The sequence below is a fragment of the Ornithodoros turicata genome, chromosome 6, assembly GCF_037126465.1.
Source record: "Ornithodoros turicata isolate Travis chromosome 6, ASM3712646v1, whole genome shotgun sequence".
NCBI classification, from domain to species: domain Eukaryota; kingdom Metazoa; phylum Arthropoda; class Arachnida; order Ixodida; family Argasidae; genus Ornithodoros; species Ornithodoros turicata.
The window spans coordinates 4248725-4267396 of NC_088206.1; the positions used below are offsets into that span (position 1 = coordinate 4248725).

General features: G+C 44.7%; 1 protein-coding gene across 4 annotated transcripts in view; it reads right to left on the reverse strand.

The window, feature by feature from the left end:
• The window catches only part of LOC135398863 (probable 3',5'-cyclic phosphodiesterase pde-5), a 130698-nt gene that overhangs the window by 92811 nt on the left and 19215 nt on the right, over nt 1-18672 (reverse strand). For all 4 annotated transcript variants that reach the window (XM_064630388.1, XM_064630387.1, XM_064630390.1 and 1 more), the window contains exon 2: nt 17950-18214. In XM_064630388.1, the coding sequence (XP_064486458.1) occupies nt 17950-18214 (265 nt within the window). The remainder of the gene's footprint in view (nt 1-17949; nt 18215-18672) is intronic.

Sequence of the window (18672 nt, forward strand, 5' to 3'; positions counted from 1 at the left end):
TTGCCACCAGGGGGATCCCATTCGTTGCCGCAAAAGACGGCTCTGTTTTCATTGCGTCTTCTTCTAAACGGTACACTGTAAACTTTTTCACACCTGTAAAGGTGTGCGCTATGCACATTCAATCTGGTCGCGTAACATTGCATCTCCAGTATGATATTTTACAAACTTCGGAAAGCATTACTAAAGATCAAGTGTCAGTGCAAATCTTGCTTTCATTATGTCTTGGATATCGTAGGTACGAGCTAATGCATATATGCATCGCTATCGGTAATCGAGCACGCGCAAGTGTCTACAATACTGTTGAACAATGTTGAGATGTTGCAAGACTAAAGTTTTGGAGGACAGACAACACTCGAGTAAAGAAAATTTGTGCGAAACCGTGCTCCATTGTGATGTTACCAAAATTACACCTAAAAAGGCGTGCGCCATGCACGCTGTTACACCTTTAAAGGTGTGAAAAGATTTAGAGTGTAGCGCCGTGTTAGCTAATCTTGCTTCCATTATACTAATTGAAACACGGACTTTTATTTGAGAGCAGGTTCTTTTTGCATTTTAGTGGCCCTTTAAAACGTGCATATGTTATTGAGGATACATCAGTGTGGTTCTTAGTATCTTCAATAAAATGCGCATTCCCAGATCTAATGCGGATTTTTTTTTGTGTGTGCGACCATTTTAAAGCATAAAATGGTAGCACACCCAACATCCAACACCGAAGAAACACTGACTCACATAGAGTCATTTATATCGTGTTAGCTGGGAACCGAAAGCTCGTGCGCTCGGCGCTAATAGAGGCGCCACGGAGCGCCTCATAATTGAACAGCGCCCTCTCCTTTCATGGCAATACATCGCCGACTGCAATATCTTCTAAAGCCTCGGTTAATCCCTCTCCACAGAAAGCCATCAGGTCCCGCCTTTTAATTAACTGCCATGACAGAAGGAAAAGCTGACTCAGCTTCATTTCGGCTCGGCTATGTGTACCATCTATACGGAACAACAAAAAGACGAACACAAACCGATGGGGGAGAGTGCCGGAAAGGAGGTTCTCCCGCGGTAATTACGACAACTTTTAACTTTGTACAAAATTTCGGCGCGAACTTTTACGGGAAAAGCTAATAGAGGTGGGCTATTCAAGGCGCGGCTACGTACAGGCATTGGAATTAGGTTGCGCAGAGCGGGATCAGAGAGAGCAAGAAGATATAGAGGGTGTTGGTTGGCTCGAAACATGTCAGGACGGACACGAGTAACGTCGAAAAGGTGCGTTGGTTAGCTCCTCACTCTCTTTGGGCTGCTTTTCTTTGATGTGGTGCGGAATATTACGCAAGCAGCGCAACATCTTGGTCCAATATTGGCAATACCGGACCAATATTGGTCCAATATAGCGCCGGTATTGCCGATATTGGGCGAATATTGGTCCGAGATGTGCTGCTTGGGTATACTTGGGTTTTTGCGCAAGGGTTGGCAAAAAGTAAACAAACATAATTATTAATATATAAATTATTAATATTAAATAATAAATAAGAAAATGAGTTAATACGAAGTCAGCGGCATTATGGCTTGGCCAGCGTGGTACAAGCTTCAACGTTACCTCTGTTAGCACCGCGAAGAAGCTGTGGCCATGAGCGCGGTGTACAGAAGGAGGGTCAGCGTAGCCGATGACTGGATTCGAACCCACAACCTCCCGGTCTTCAGCGTATCCTTTGAGCTACTGGCAAGGACTGAACTACTTATCCATTCAGTCACGCCGTTGGCGGACCTTAATGCGATAATAGGCTTAAAGGAGCAGCGAAGGCTCGCTCTATATAATTGTATTATATTGTATTAAATGTATCGCTCCATATAATTGTAAAAAGGTATTTCATCTGCACGCCCTCTCGAGATCCCTCAACTCCTTCAGAGAACCCGGCAAGAAGAGAAGTGAACGAGCAATGATGACGTCACACGTAGCGTATTCGCCTCTCCAGCTGGCTGTTCGCCACCTAGCGGACCGCAGCAGAAGCACTCAATGAATGAGAGTAGCAGCAGACGACAGGTATATTTCGCGCTGATCCGAAACTGCCGCAATTTCCCTTCGTTTGCGATTGAGTTTCTGGGCTTACAGCAACAAAGCACTGCTCATTTCCGCAGTGCACAACTACTGAGGAGAACAATATTCAATGTTGAGAAGGGGAAGAGGAAAAAGATACTATCCCTCTCCCCTCTCTCTAGTATTTTCAACATCAACATCAACATCAACATACTATCACAGGGGGCGAAGGAACGAAGACAGTGGGAAGCCACGCGCGATTTATGTTATTTGTACAATTTTTGAAGCGTTTCTGGTGGAAGAAGGCATGAAGCTGGTTGATTTATATACATCAGCAAACATTCTTTTCTCCGCCATCTTGAAAACGACGCTAGCGCCTCTATAGGTTGTTTGCGAGGCGAATAGAGTACGCCGCAAGTAGCGAAGCATTTTCGGTTTGGAAACATAGAAATCATAAGCAGAGAGAGCTAGCAGAAAAGCAGAGAGAGATAGAGAGAGTAAAGGGGGAGAGCAAAGGACTTGTACGGAGGCAATACCTCTTCCCACCGTACCGTCGAAGTCTGGGAGGCGCCATGATCGACATGGTGGATTCGGGCATAACCTTTCCGCGCGTGGACGCCACTCCGCTTTGGCACCCTGGTGTCCAATCCAATCCAATCCAAGCCGTGCTTGCTTTCGCTGGGCTACGTGTGCCATGTGCGAAGCGTGCAAAGTGTGTTCGTCTTGACTGTTATCATCGCGCATACTTGAATTGCTTCCTATTCCACAAGGAACGGATATCGTACTGCTTAAACCTTACGCTGCAACACGCGAGAACGGCGCACGGAGCTTGTAGGCGGTATCGTTCGTACGCGTTAGGCCTAGCGTAACTATCATGGCGGCTCACTCGTGGAGATGCCCCTATTCGCTGGCTTGGTGTCTACAGTACGCAGAAACCGCCTTTGCGTACGATGCACTGAAACTCTCTAATTATGAGAGTTCTACTATAGTGGGAAAGGAGATCTCACCGCTGCTCGCTACGTTGATGCCACGTCACGCTTATCTGATTACGTCACGCCAGGAGATCTGGCCGCGCCGCACGTAGCTGGGTTTTTGCGGGAGTTTTTATTTTTTATTTTTTGTAAATTAAACTGCGCAGGAACGTGACAATGTTCCACGAAAGTATGTTGCATGGTGGCTTCTGATGCAGTGCTTCATGGTCGTGGACAGTGTTAAACCTCATTTCATATGGTGTGTCCTGCTGCCGCGATAATACGAGTTCGGTTTGAACGAAAGCTCAAATCCCTGAAAGGACAGACATGCAACGCAAAGCGACACTAGGAGCTTTTTGAAAAGTCACGAAAAGTTTCACATAACGCCGCAAGAGCCCAGGGAACTTTGTAGACGTCGTCCGGAATATATCACATTACCTGCGGCCAGCTGTTGCATTTTTATATTGCTGCCAACTTCAGTGGGTTTCGATTTCTCCTTTTTCTTTGCGTCCGCGAGCTCCTAACGTTTTTCGATAAGGCCCAAAGCCTGCAGAAAGCCAGTTTTGGCCAAGTTTTGGTCCCCCCGTAGGCGTTCGTAGTATATTTTGGTTTATTTCGAAATGGCAACTTTATTCCAACCTACGCTGTCTGCCGAATGAAGTTATCGCAAGAAACGTTCTGCAACTTTAAGGAGAAAAAAAGAGAACCTTCTACAATGTGTATCTACGCGCCGATGGAAGTTTCCGGTTCCAAAATCTGATACGACGTGAAAAATGATTTTCATTTAAAAAAAAGGTTTTGAAGATTCAATTTTAAAATGTTATATCACACTTTCGACCGCGTTGTAACAGAACACAGTGGACAATTTGACGTCACAAGGAATGACGCGTCACGCAAGGTTTGGTTTGAAAAAGAGAACCATAGTTACTTAGAACGATCGGAACGATTAGGCAGATCGTAAATTTGTGTGAGTAACCCGCAACGTTTAACACGGTTTGGTAGATTGCAGCTATATCTGTGTTCGGAAGACAAGACAATAGTGAGTTTTAGTATACCGTTGATAAGGTTATCGTGCCTATCGGAACCAATCGCAGTGGTGCGTGACTCAGAATATTATCCAGTGATTGGTTCCGGTTGATATACGGTTCGACGCAAGCCACGTTATCAACTGTCTGCTAAAACTCTCTAATAGAGAGTCTCGGTGCATGGTACGCTATATCGCCTTTGCGTACGTAAGGGATAGCGTTATGGTTCTGCGCATTGTGCGAAGCTCTCTTTATATCTTGCGCGTGCGCAGAACCGCCAACGCTATCCCCTACGTACGCAAAGCGCAAAGACTCTCAAATAGCGAGTGTTTGTATATACATCCGAAGAACTCTCCGAAAATGATACGATAAGGGAAGATATGAAATCCAAGCTTAGAAATGTGACGTCGCTTTCAAAGAAACGGCGAGATTGGCTTATCATGTTTTCGGAACCGTTATCGCGAGCGCTTTCCAGTGTAATTTTTTTATAAAAAATTGCGTGTTAGCGCCGCGAAGCAACTGTGGCTATGAGCGCCGTACAGACGTGGGCAGATGGAGAGAGGACAGCAGGAAGGAGTGGGGGACAGGAGGGGGGATTAGTATGCGTCCTGGGCCGACTTCAGAAGGAACTGTATACCGACATTCGTCTGGAAAGTCTGAGGAAAACCCAGGGAAAACCTGAGACAGCACAGCCGGTAACAGGATTCGAACCCGTGTCACCTCCCAGTCTCGGAGTGGAAAGCGATCATCCTCTAACCACTACGCCACGGGAGCTGGTTTTCCAGTGTAATAAAGCTCGCTAATAGCTACGTTTACATATGAATGCGATAAAAGCGCATCGTAATGATTTATCGCCCCAAATCCTCCGACAGGGCCACATCAACCAATCCACTGGTCGGGACGGGTGCGAGGAGGAGTGATAACGCGATACGATATATACGCTTCTGGTCGCATTCATGTAATCGCGGCTAATGAAGTTCGTTTTTCTTTTTCTTTTTTTTTTTAGAAACCCACGAAGACGTAAACATATGTCGAAGACGCCCAAGAAGAAGATATGTCTATGGAACACGGAAGGCGACGTTAAGCCTGGACATCAATGTGGAACACCAGTGTCCCAGCGTCCGAGAAAGGATTAATTGTCATTTATGTCAGTTCACTCGAGCCGTTTTATGTGAACCATCGAGAGGAACTTCTGCGAGAGAACTTCAAACACACACAAATGTGGCGTAATCTTTATTTAGTCTACGTTGAAAAATATACACAAAGCGGGACTGTGAGGGCAGGCCCTGTGGTACAGTCCCAACACAGTTGAAGAATTAACAGCTAAAAATACAGTTTAGTTGTCGGATTAAGATATTGTTAAATCGATATACGATTAATATATACGACAAAAATATACACTCTTAAAAATGAACTTCACCGCATAGCATCCTCCTAGCCAATAACCATCATCTCGAATGATATCGTTATCTACCCTGATTTGTTGAAAACGAGGGGCGTACGCCTTTTTTGTGACAATTATGAACAGCATAAGTGTCACAAAAAATGCGTACGCCTCCCGTTTTCAACAAATCAGGGCAGATAACGGTATCATTCGAGATTATGGTTGGCTAGGAGCGTGCTATGCGGTGAAGTTAATTTTTAAGAGTGCACGATAAAAGCTAGTGATGCGTGACACACCACTTTAATTCTTGTGAATCACCAGCTCCGAGGTCTGCGCTTCAGAAGTGCCTACCACAGTTATATATATGGCAGTGTCTTCGAAGCACATTTCAGACTCCATAACTCCGGACGTTTACTGCCTCGCTGCACTGTTTCATTTACAATCACGAGTCATATTTTTACGAGTGCATTTACGGCAGCGGACGTCACTGCGAAGCGAGCCTTCCTTCCACGGAGTGTAATATCCCAGCGTTCATCTCTATCATATACGGAGCAGAAGGACGCATTGCACTAAGCGGGAACGAAATAGGAAGGACCACAATGGAGCTGATCTGGCCGTCCCTGTAGTCGGTTCGTTAAATTGGAGGGACGAGAATTATTTCGGAAAGAGCGTTCATATATACAAAGTGGGGAGTAATACGGAGTCGGTGAAAAGATTGTCTCGTGGGCTACAGAGATGGCGTCAGGTTCAATGCACGTGCCATGGAAATGGTGTAGGGAGCGAGCATACAGGGTGTCCCAGAAAACGTGTCATTGAATGATAATAAAAAAAACTACACCACCTAGAGTCATGCGGTCAATGGCATTTGTTCTTACTGGGTTTTTGCCACCTCCTCATGTGAATGTCGTGTAATGTAAGCTTAATTATGTAAATTTTTGCGAGCTTAAGTCGGAAATTTGCCTAGTAAAGGTCACTTTTTTACCCCACCAATGTGAAGAGCGTGTGTAATTTAGTCAAATTAATGATAATTGACAATAATATTCAGGAGCTATCCCATCGGAAAAAAATAGCCGAACATCATGCTCTACGGAGGTCGCACAGAATAGCGCACGGTGAATTTTTCAGCGCAATGTTTGTCAGTCCGATGAAAGGAGGTTCGAAACCCAGCCCTCCCTGACATCGCAGAAAGAGATAAAACAGGCACGGCTTATCACGTCCGACTTTCGCTGGGATAATGCTTTCCCTCTCCCATTTTAGGTACTGTTACTTTTTCTACTATCACTCTGTGGGCTGGCTTAGGAACCTCCTTTCGTCGCACTGAGAGCGATTGCGCTCAAAAGTCATCGCGCGCTATGGTCCGGTGCTCTGAAAAGCATGCTATTCGGCTATTTTTGCCGATGGGATAGCTCGTGAATATCACTGTGAATTATCATGAATCTGAGTGAATTCGGCACACTCTTCATGTTGGTGGGGTAAAAAAGTGACCTTTACTTGGCAAATTTCCGAGTTGAGTTCGCAAATATTTACATAATTAAACTTGGAGTACATGACACTCACATTAGGAGGTGGCAAAAACCTAATAAGAACAAATGCCCTTGACCGCATGATTCTAGGTGGCGTAGTTTTTTTATTATAATTCAATGACACGTTTTCTGGGACACCCTGTATATACGCTGTGCAAGTGCGTCTCTGCGCATGAGAGGAGGCAGTGAGAGGGAAGAGGGAGGGCGCCGGCGTAGCCAATGGGGCTTCCCGAGTGGCGTAACCGGGAGAGGAGATATGCCCAGAACGCTCGGTTACTTGCAGAGCGTGAGTATAGTGGAACGCGAAGCATCTCTAAAGAAACGTACGTGGAGCCAGACATGTACAAGATACTCAAAAATGTATTTAAGATAAGATAATAAATACTGACGTTAGAATGTAATTAAGATAAGAGTATAAATACGTGCAAATTAGAAGTAATTAAGATAGAGTACGAAATACTTTAAAAGTGTATTTGAAATGCAATTAAGATACTATTTATCCTTGAACGCAAAAAGTCACCAGTCACTGGTCAATGCGGCATGTCGCCGCTATGTGACATGAGTCACCTAAACCCCGCGTACTACGCACACGGGCCGTCCCTGTGTGATAGGGGTCATCTAAACACAAGATCCCAAAAAGATGACAAAGAGATACCACGTAACTCCACTAAGTATATGTGACCCAGAACAAAGCAAACTTCTTCTAACAGGTCCCTGCTCAGCGAGGTCAGAATTCGGCGTTACCGCGTCAGGGCACACATAACAGAACCCTCACTCGCCAAGGATTAGTACACACGGGGCAAGATCTCTAAATGGAGACTTCCAAGAAGGGCAAATGATCGGATCAAGTCCGAGGGACTCAGGAAATTTCCACTGAACAAGCAGAGATAATGGAAAGACGAGACACAGAAAGTTTGAGAGGGAGATCCAAAATATGTGATTAGAGTACCGAGTAGAAAATACCATAAAATGTATTTTAAATAGAGTACAAATACACAAAACAAAAAGTATTGAGTAGAGTACCAAAATACCGCAAATTGTATTTAAAATACAGCATTTTAAATACGATACTCTAAAGATACGCACAAGTCTGCGCGGAGCACCGTTTCAGACGTTGTCACGTTCCTCCTTTGCTGTGGCGCAGATTAACGCAAACATTTCAGCTGTCGACTGTCGCCTGGGCCCACCGTGCAGTTCCTACACTCTTAAAAATGAACTTCACCACATAGCACGCTCCTAGCCAACCATAATCTCGAATGATATCGTTATCTGCGTTGATGCGTTATCTGCAGATTTGTTGAAAACGGGAGGCGTACGCCTTTTTTGTGACAATTATGAACAGCATAAGTGTCACAAAAGAGGCGTACGCCTCCCGTTTTCAGCAAATCAGGGCAGATAATGATATCATTCGAGATTATGGTTGGCTAGGAGCGTGCTATGCGGTGAAGTTCATTTCTAAGAGTGTAGAACCGTTGCCCGTTTCGCGCCCTCAGCGTAAACAATTTGCTTCATTAATGACGGGGATAAACTTTCAAGTTTGGATCTGTCGATGCCGGCTGGCTTTTTTTGTGGCCCTGACTTCGGAGACGCAGCTATATATTTCAGGCTGTCAGGGCAGGGCTACGTAGCCACATCGTCCGTGAAGAACCACTGTACGGTCTCGTGGAGTGCTTTCGCCGCTGGCTGACGTCTACTCGATTTTTCCGTCACGTTCAGGGTGAGTGGCAAATCATGTTCTATCCGGCTCGCTATACTGCACAGTACTGCCCTCCGCAGCGACTCAACCGTGTTTGAATTGTTCGCTAGGTATACGGCCAGTACGATAAGCAAACTCTCCTATAGAGACTGTTGTTATCTAGCTTGTAGGACTGTAAAGTGAAGTTAGTGTCTGTGCAAAGGAGACTATACATCCATAGGTACACTCTTAAAAATGAACTTCACCTCATAGCACGCTCCTAGCCAACCACCACCTCGAATGATATAGTTATCTGACCCGATTTGTTGAAAACGGGAGGCGTACGCCTTTTTTGTGACAATTATGAACAGCATAAGTGTCACAAAAAGACGTACGCCTCCCGTTTTCAACGAATCAGGGCAGATAGCGATATCATTTGAGAGTATGGTTGGCTAAGAGCGTGCTATGCGGTGAAGTTCATTTTTAAGAGTGTAGTTCTCCTGCATGCAGGAGAACCGAACTCCGCGTATAATACATGTGTGTGTTGTCATCAATCATGATTGATGACAATACACACATGTATTATACCGTTCCGGTGGAACGGCAACGTTTGGCAAATACATTTTTAATTTTTTCAAATGAAAAATTTTTATTGAAAAATTTATTTATTCCTAAATACCCCAAGGGTCCTGCAATCCAATCGAGGCTTTGTTATTCCTTTAGTCTCAGTGCGCAAGTTGCGAAATCAAATTTTCCAAAATTATCCTTCTAACCGTGAGACAATGGGAAAGTTATTTTTTAATTATTTATTTATTGCACTCGACTTTCAGTACATTGTGCTGCTTGGGTTGTTGTTTTTGATGTTGCGTTACGTTGCGATAGCCGTTACTGTAATCGAGCTATTTCTCGGAACTAACCTTGACTGCACGACTTAGAAAGCGGCGGGAAGAATATGGAGCAGGTACGATGATGTCACAAGATTTTTTTTTTTCTCTCTCTCTTTGGAATTCTGCGTAACAAAAACAAGGACATGTGGCTGTACACCGGCCACGTGGCTTTGTCGAGCGCATTTGAGGCTTCCAAAATCGCTTACCAAAGCAATGTGTTCTCCGAACGTGATCCTGCTCTGTCCAACAAACAAGGTTACGCGGAGGCGAGATCTAGCACTAATGCTCGGATGTGGCAAGTTGCAAGGAAAGGAAACTTTTTCGAGTCACGCGTCCCTCTTTGATAACACCATAAAGGAGATACAATTCCCAAGCAGCAAAATGTACTGAAAGTCGAGTGCAATAGGGGTGGACGGGTAGGTGGAAGGCCTTGAACAGACTGATGAAACTAAAGAACATTGATAAGACACATACCGTCCACCCCTATTGCACTCGACTTTCAGTACATTGTGCTGCTTGGGAAAAGACGCTTCAAAGAGTTCGCATAGCCTTGACAATGTGGGAACCTCAAGAGGGGGTACTTTTTATGGACTTTAAAGTTTCTTCCGACCTGATTACAAACGTCTCCTGTAAGGAGATTCCCTGTTTTTGCTTTGTTACACAGAGACCTTCTGTAAACAAAATACAGAAGCCGACACTGAAGATTTTTGTTTAAGTTTAATTTGTACAAGCTTTCGCGTGGAGGTCCACGCTTCCTCAGGTACAAACTCAGGTACACCACTTCACTTTGTACCTGAGGAAGCGTGGACCTCCACGCGAAAGCTCGTACAAATTAAACTTAAACAAAAATCTTCAGTGTCGGCTTCTGTATTTTGTTTATGTGATCTACAGGACTTGACTCCCCTCTTCGTATACGCATCAGAGACCTTCTGTGTGAACATAAACCACGTGAGGCTTATAATTAGACCATCCCTTGGCAAAATTGTGGATGCTCTATTACCTTTTGAATGTGAAGCGAATTCTCCGGGGAAAATAAAAAATTATTATGCGAAACATAACGTCGAAACCGAAAGCTCAATCCCAGCGCAACGTCTTCTGTTCCACAGCACCGACGACGTTAGCGTAGCAGTGAGACGACGACAAAGTGAGCTACACGCTTCTTCTTCTTCCTCGAACATCAATTAATTAGTTGGGAGTAGATTGCTTCACAGAACTCCACCAAGGGAGATTGGCCAGGGCTGGACGGAACCCATGCTCGCTAATTGTGACCGATAAGGATTTTCCATATGTGGGTAATAAACTAAACTAAAACGAACAAAAGAAAAAATAAAACTGCAATGCACTGTGTCCGGAGGACCAAATGAAATGTCAGGGTAGATTGCGTTAATCTAACAGCGGTGAGAATGAGTAACAGGCCATATGTGATCGATTCCACTCAGATCGACACAGATCGACTCCACTCTTTTTCTGCAGGATGTCGAACCGAAACGTTTTTCGTTCCGGTTCTATCATAAACGGTTCGGTACCGGTTCTGCTCCGGAGCAAAAAAATAACGGTTCATACCGGTTTTAACCGGTTCCACCCCCAAGTGGGCATATGCATTCCCAGAAAAAAAAAAATCAATGTTGCAAAATGTAAACCCGGTTATTCCGCATACATTGTATTTAATATTAGTAGGCAGCTGAGAAGTAGCTCCTGGCTTCAGTTAAGAACTTTGAAAGAAATCCTGAAACAAAGAAAGACTATCTGTTCAAATAGGCTTTCTCGATGTGGAACGTCCATTGGAAGGGCGACATACATTCCACCGTAACCCTATCCCTCGTAAAGTATCCGTGATATAACTTCAAAACACGTGACGTCAGTCTCATTGGCCTATTCGTAGTCCAAACCGGCGAAGTTTTTCTTGGACCGAAAACCGTTAAATTATTTTTTAAGTTTCAGTCCAGAGCGAAAAAAACGAATACGGTTTCGATTCCGTTCCGGTTTCCACAAAAATAGCGGTATTTTTCGGTTCGCTCCGACACCCTGCTTTTCTGTGAACCGCAGCACCTATACTCCCTGCATTCTCCAACCGAGGGGCACAGGTTTCCTATACGTCATTCGGCAAATACCCAAACTGTCAAGACTTATTTAAGTATCGACGGAAGGGAGACTGCGCAGACTAGCTCACGTAAGCGTGCTTGAGTCGTATTCTTACTGTGTATTAACACGAGCGAAGTCCTCACGGAAGATTCTCGTGGAAGAAAAAGCGAAGACACTGCTTACGACGAAGACGAAGCTACGTCCCGTGTTATGTTGAGCATTCACACGGTGCGGAATATCGCGAGTGGCGTACTGCGCACTTAGCAGACGACACTTAGCAGACGACACCGTCAGCGTCTTTCCTGTCGTCTGCTACGGAGTATCTTGTGGCTGTGTCGTAGGATATTCCCCACGGTTAACAGTGTTCGTGAACACTGGACGTTGAGCGCTCGCGCTCAGAAGGCTATGACGTTTTTTCGCGTCTTCCGTTTCTTCGGGGAATGTCGCGCCTGTAAATACACGGTTACTGTTGTATTCCGCAAGAAAAAAAAAACTTTTATCGAATCTAAATATTCTCGAAAAAATGTACCCGAGCATGTTTGCTTGAGACTTTATGTGGCCCGTGCCACTTTATGTGAAACGCCAACAGTCGTATACCTGAGATAAAAAGCGACTATACTGTAACGTCGTATGCAGCGTCGAGTGGAGGAGCACCTTCCAAGTATCGACCTGGAGCATCCTCCATCTCCTCCATGTCACCAACACAACTGGGATGCTTCCAGACTGCTTTTATCTTTAGAAACGAGTCCTCGTTCCGTGGAGGCTATATGAGTGCGTCCGCTCGTGTATTGTGGTCACAGCCCCGTGCGGGTTGTTAGAGTAAATCTTAAAGAGAAATGTCACACTTCGGTCCCAAGTTAGGCAGGACAAATGTAAAAGACGGTTACGTGCATCGATGCATTCCAAGTTTTACAGCAAAGAGGGAAATAGGCACGCTTCGAAAGTCGGCACCAGTGGTTTACCCAGGATTTCGTCCTTGGGGGGGTGTTGGGCTCTTCAAGGGGGTGTCTTTACATGCTTTTGACGAAATATTGCGCAATCTCACAAAATTGTAGGGGTGTCTCCTGCAAATTGGGGGGGGGGGGTAGGGAGGTGTATGGGGGTGGGGGGGGGGGTCTGGATAAATCACTGGTCGGCACCGCCAATATCGAAACGCATCCGGCGGTGGCATCATGGCTGGCATACCCGCCAAGAAGGCAGCCGCGGGAGAAGTCACGTGCTTACGAGAACCAATAGGAATTCTCTCGCTCCTCTGACATCAGAGGTTGGAAGTGTGTTCTATACAGCTTGTATCTCGTTAACTACGACAGCAGCGGGTTTATTGCTTCATTAAGGATTTAATGCACTTTGAATTGAACGATTAATTTGAATTAATGAATCGAAGAATTTTCCTTCGATACTGTGGCCAATACAATGCGTTCATGATGTAATGAACCAGATTAATAAAGTGTCACAACAATCTTTAATGTAACCTTTGGGATAACTTCATTCCACATTAGCGTATAGCTCGCAACTTTAATAGATGAACTGTCCCCGTGAACTATGAAACACAGTTGGGTTCGAATGCGCAACATGTAATTCAACAAAGCCCCCTTAGTGAACGAGAATAGTAAAACACGTGCGTTGTCGACGCGTGCCTCAGGATCCCGGAGGGAGAGAAACAACAACGGGTCAAAATCGTCTTTCCACAGTAATAACCGTAATTGGAGTAGATCGCCACGTAAGGCGTGTCAGCCTATAGTGTGGCTACATGCTGCACGCGCCGCAGGGTAGGAAGGCGGATAATTCATAGACTGGCCGCGCGCTCACCGCGCGCTGTTGCTTTTGTATTGCCTAACAGACATGCATTACGAACATCATCGTTTACCATTCCCATATGCGCTGTACAACAGAACGACACTATGCTTCAACAACGTGTGCACATCAGGTTTTTTTTTTTTGGGGGGGGAGGATATATATTTATTGAAAGGAAAGGTCATCAGGTTTTGTTTACGCAGCGACGCAAGACATTAGCAGGGGCAACATGCAGATGCGGCAGCAGTGTTAGATCATTGACTGTTTTCAAGAAAGAAAGTTAATTATGTTTCAGCGAATTGCTAAAACATAATTAACTTTCTTTCTTGTCTTTCTCTTGCTTTTATAAAGAAAGAGAGGAAAGGAGAAAGTCGTAACTTTCTTCTTTCGTCTTGTATCTGCGGCACCAATAAATCTCGAGGCAAAAAAAAGAAAAAGAAGAAACGGAATCTGCAGATTCTGCGCGCTTAAAAATGAACTTCACCGCATAGCACGCTCCTAGCCAACCATTATCTCGAATGATATCGTTATCTGCCCTGATTTGTTGAAAACAGGGGGCGTACACCTTTTCTGTGACAATTATGAACAGCATAAGTGTCACAGAAATTGCGTACGCCCCCCGTTTTCAACAAATCAGGGCAGATAACGATATCATTCGAGATAATGGTTGGCTAGGAGCGTGCTATGCGGTGAAGTTCATTTTTAAGAGTGTGTGTGCTCACGGCAGTCACAGCAGCACAATAGGTTCATTCTTAGCTGCGAATATCAACGAAATGTCTTGTACAAATCGCTTTTAATGCGTTAGCATCTGGAGTGTCAAAATGGAAAAAGTTGTATGTATGTATGTGTGTGTGTGTGTCCATGTGTGTCCGTGTGTGTCCGTGTGTGAGATGGTGAGGCCTCACCGAGACAGCAGTATATGCAAAGTGGATCTAAGAGGGTAAATAAATGTAAATAGAGGCAAATGATTTGAAATTGAAGTGGTCCATGGTAATTAAGAGTAAGAGGTAAGTGTAATTGAAGGTAATTAGAGGTAGTTAAAAGCAATTAAAACGAGAAAGTTGAGTTTAAAGGTAATGATATGTAATTAAGAGAAAGATGAAATGAAATTCAAGAATACTGAAGGTAACCGCGGGTACCGGGGGTAATTAAATGTAGTTAACTCCAATTAAAGGGGAATTGAGGGTAATTAAAGCAAGTACACGTAATTAAAGGGAATTCAAGATTATACCTCATGTAACCTGTGGTTACCTAAGGTAATTAAAGGCTAATTACAGGGTAATTGAAAGTAATTGAGGCTAACTAAAGGTTAATTGAATGAATTTACACGTAGTAATTGAAAGTGTCAACCCGGGAATCAAGCATTGACTGGAGGTCGACAACTGGAAGTCAGGTTAGAGCGGAAGTAGAGAACCGGAAGTCGAGTTGGACCGGAAATGCGTACCCGGAAGTCAAGTATGGACGCGATGTGGACAACCGGAAGTTCGGTTTAAACCGGAACTGGGTAGCCGGAAGCCAAAAATGGACCAGAAAAGACGGTTGATGCTAAAGCATTTCTTTCGCATTTACCACTAAACCGCCAGTGATTTTTTCTCTTTTTGCTTCGGCATGGATTCCGGCTTGAGTTTCCGTGATGAAGCTGCTTTTCAGGCCAAAGGACTTTCTTCGAAATCGTCAGCTGTGTGACGCTTGAAATCTTTGAGCACAGATGTGACAGCTTCCTCGTGAAACTATACTCGTAGTGGAATGTGAGGATATTTGGGTCGTTTCTTTAATTACCTCAAAAGGCACCGCATAACAATTACGTGTATAGTAACCTTTTATCGAACCAAGTCACCCTATCTGAAGGTCATAGACTGGCTATAGAGATCGACAACGCATTGATCAAGGTTACAGAGGCATCCTGCCACAGCACTTTTTTCTTTTTACCTCGCATTGTAGCTATCGGAAAGAGTCCCACTCCTTGATCAATAACATTCGGGGGAGCAGCTGTCACAGACAGGATGCTCAATCAAACGACGCAGTAATCGCGAATACGTTACTACTACTACTACTACTTCTTATACGTTACTATTTGCGTAATTTTGTCACGATTACAGTGAACCCTCGTTAATATGACCCCCGATAATCTGACATACGCGCTTTACGACCATACTCCTGGGGAACAATGAAGTGAAACCTCTGCAAATCTCCCCCGTTAATATGACAATTCCGCATTATGACCAAAATATTCGGGAACGACCATGGTCATAATAACGAGGGTTCACTGTATTACGCTACAGCAACACGCAGCGAAGAGGGCTAATAACCTATTACAAAATACAGTGAACCCTCGTTATTATGACCATGGTCGTTCCCGAAAATTTTGGTCATAATGCGGAATTGTCATATTAACGGGGGTATCTGCAGAGATTTCACAGCAATGTTCCCCAAGAGTATGGTCGTAAAGCGCGTATGTCAGATTATCGGGGGTCATATTAACGAGGGTTCACTGTACATGACATGTGACGGCACAAGAGGAGCGATACGTAACGGGCACGTCACCCTTAAAGCGGCCAATCACCGTCGGCAATCGTTTAAGGAAACCAATAGAACGACGCCTTATACAACACTTGTTTGTCCAATGAACGCCGTGCTAGGGGATCTCCGACTTGGCTGCGACGCGCGGAGATACGCCGGATCAGTCATGAGACAGTTGCCGTCTAAAAGTAACTTAGTTACAGCTACGGTTACTGCCTTCAGAGAGTAACTAATTACAGTTAAGGTTAAGTAACGCAGTTACTATACAATTACTTTGCGTACAAGCTCAGGACGGTCAACAGTGTGTGCACAGGCAAAGGCATTCTTAACTAAGAAGGCCGTGCAATTCAGATGATGCAATTGATGATACTTAAGAATCTTAAGTATCATCTGAACGAGTTGCATTTCAATAACGACTGTTTTTCGAAGTTTTTATCACTAATCTTCCCACGCTAGAGTCCAAAGATGTCCCCGGCCAGCACTGAAGAGCCCTTCGACTGGTGCACTCGATGGAATTCCGATGTTGAACAACACAAAGACTTCCCTAAGCCGACCTTCGGTCACGCTGACCTTTCCGAAACAAACGTATTAAACACGGTTAACTAAAATCGCCTTTCAGTACTTCGCCGTCCCATATTATCTCTGTTGCGCTTGAAAGTGTTGTGCCAATATCGTATTTGAAGGTGGACCATGCGCTGCACGTGCAGGGTTCGGAAAAACCCGTTTTTTTTAAAAAAAAGCCCGCCCCAGTGGGTTTTTTCGGGTTTTTCGGGTGGGTTTTTCGGGTGCTGGGATTTTTTTTTTTCGAACTGCTGCATATGACACGCAACAGCCGTCCTCCGCCTATTTTTCATGTTTCTGGAAGAAATAATTGTTTGCCGCTGTAGAATTTACGGTAAAGGAATCTCCGAAGCAGTCGTCCCTTTTCCTTCTTTTCTTTTTTTTTTTCCCTTCGTTTCTGTATTTCACCCGCGTGTGGGCTTTATTGGGTTTTTCAGCCCGGGTGGACCCAAAAAAACCCGGGTGGGTTTTTTTAAACTGGGTCCATTCGGCGAACCCTGTGCACGTGCCTATTACTCGAAACAAACAGTCTGGCAACACCTGGAGATTTGAGATGAGATAAATTACGGAGAGCTGATTTTAGACAACCGTGTCCCCTACAGACTTGTGCCCGTTACCAAAAAATAGGAACTAAATACCGTTACCCGTTACTTCAGAAAAAAGTAACTAAATACGTTACTCGTTACCAACATACAAAAGTAACGAGTTCTCGTTACTCACAGGTAACGAGTTACTTTTACGTTACCGCAGCATAGTTAAAGGAGCCAACAAACATGCCGTCACTTGCCTTCAACTCATTATCAATGAGAAATTGCACTTCACAAGAAGCTGATACTCGAAATTTACATCAGTGATCTTCGTTCTCTTTCGTATGAAGACATCTGCTGCCGAAGTGGGGGTGATCGGAGGTTATGAAAACACAAGAAAAGACACCGGTTTTCGTGCACCCGATCACCAACGGTTCCGAAAAACAAGCTTAGCAAACACAAGAAAAGGCTAGAAGTCGAAACGCATTTTTTGCAGCCATAGCACAATTGGTGCCCATTCTTGGGAAGGAGTGATGGTCGGAGATTACGGAAACAAGAGAAAAGACAAGGGCATTCGTTTAAGACGATTCAGCACGTAAACAACACATCCAGCGAGGGACTGCAATAATACTTTGAGTCACACGTGGTCGTGGGTCACGCAGGTTCACGCATTGAGCCACAAGGGGAGTGCCGAAATGTGCTCTCTCGCGCTGAAGAAAAGTAACGAGTAACGTCAGTAACGAATTACCAATTTTTGTAACTGATTCCGTTACTATTACAATTTTTTTAAAAAGTAACTAAATCGTTACTTCGTTACCGAAAAAAGTAACCGTTACCAAGTAACGAGTTACTTGTAACGAGTTAGGCACAACTCTGGTCCCCTATACAGTACATGGTGCTCTCAGTATTGACATAAAATCGTCAGGGCTTGGAGACCAACTCTCCCGCAAGTGGCAAAAAAAAAAAAGTATCCTTACCTGGCAGTATTATGCGCGGCAGTGGGAGCGTGTTCTGGGCCGGTCCATAGCGGTGATGCCTCCGTGTGACAGTCGTCCCGACCGGTGTCTCGACGGGCACGCACGACCGGTGATAGGCGCTCGGCGAACAGTGGCCCGAGCTCAGACGCGCGAACACTTGAGTGCTCTCCCGACGGCGGCCGCTCAGGGGAGCCTCTAACGGAGGGAGGAGGCGACGGTGCTCTGAGGCATGAGGGGAAGAAGCCATTCCGATGCTGGCGCCTCTCTGAGGAAAGAAGGGAAGTGAACATCCAGAGCGCAAAAAAAAAAAAAAAAAAAAAAGAAAAGAAAGCGACTTTTACGCAGCTCGAACGCTCATTTGAATACAGTGAACCCTCGTTATTATGACCATGGTCGTTCCCGAATATTTTGGTCATAATGCGGAATTGTCATATTAACGGGGGAGATTTGCAGGGGTTTCACTTCATTGTTCCCCAGGAGTATGGTCGTAAAGCGCGTATGTCAGATTATCGGGGGTCATATTAACGAGGGTTCACTGTATATTATCCCCGAATAACTATAGGAGGTAACTTTTGGACAATCACACGTATTATTATCGAGAATGATGATAAAAACGACAAAAGAACAGGAAGTTATGATTATTTTCGTGTCGTATTGGGGGGGGTGGGGGATAACCTTGGTTCGATTCTGTTCACATTGCTCTGCGTTCGATATTTTATCCGT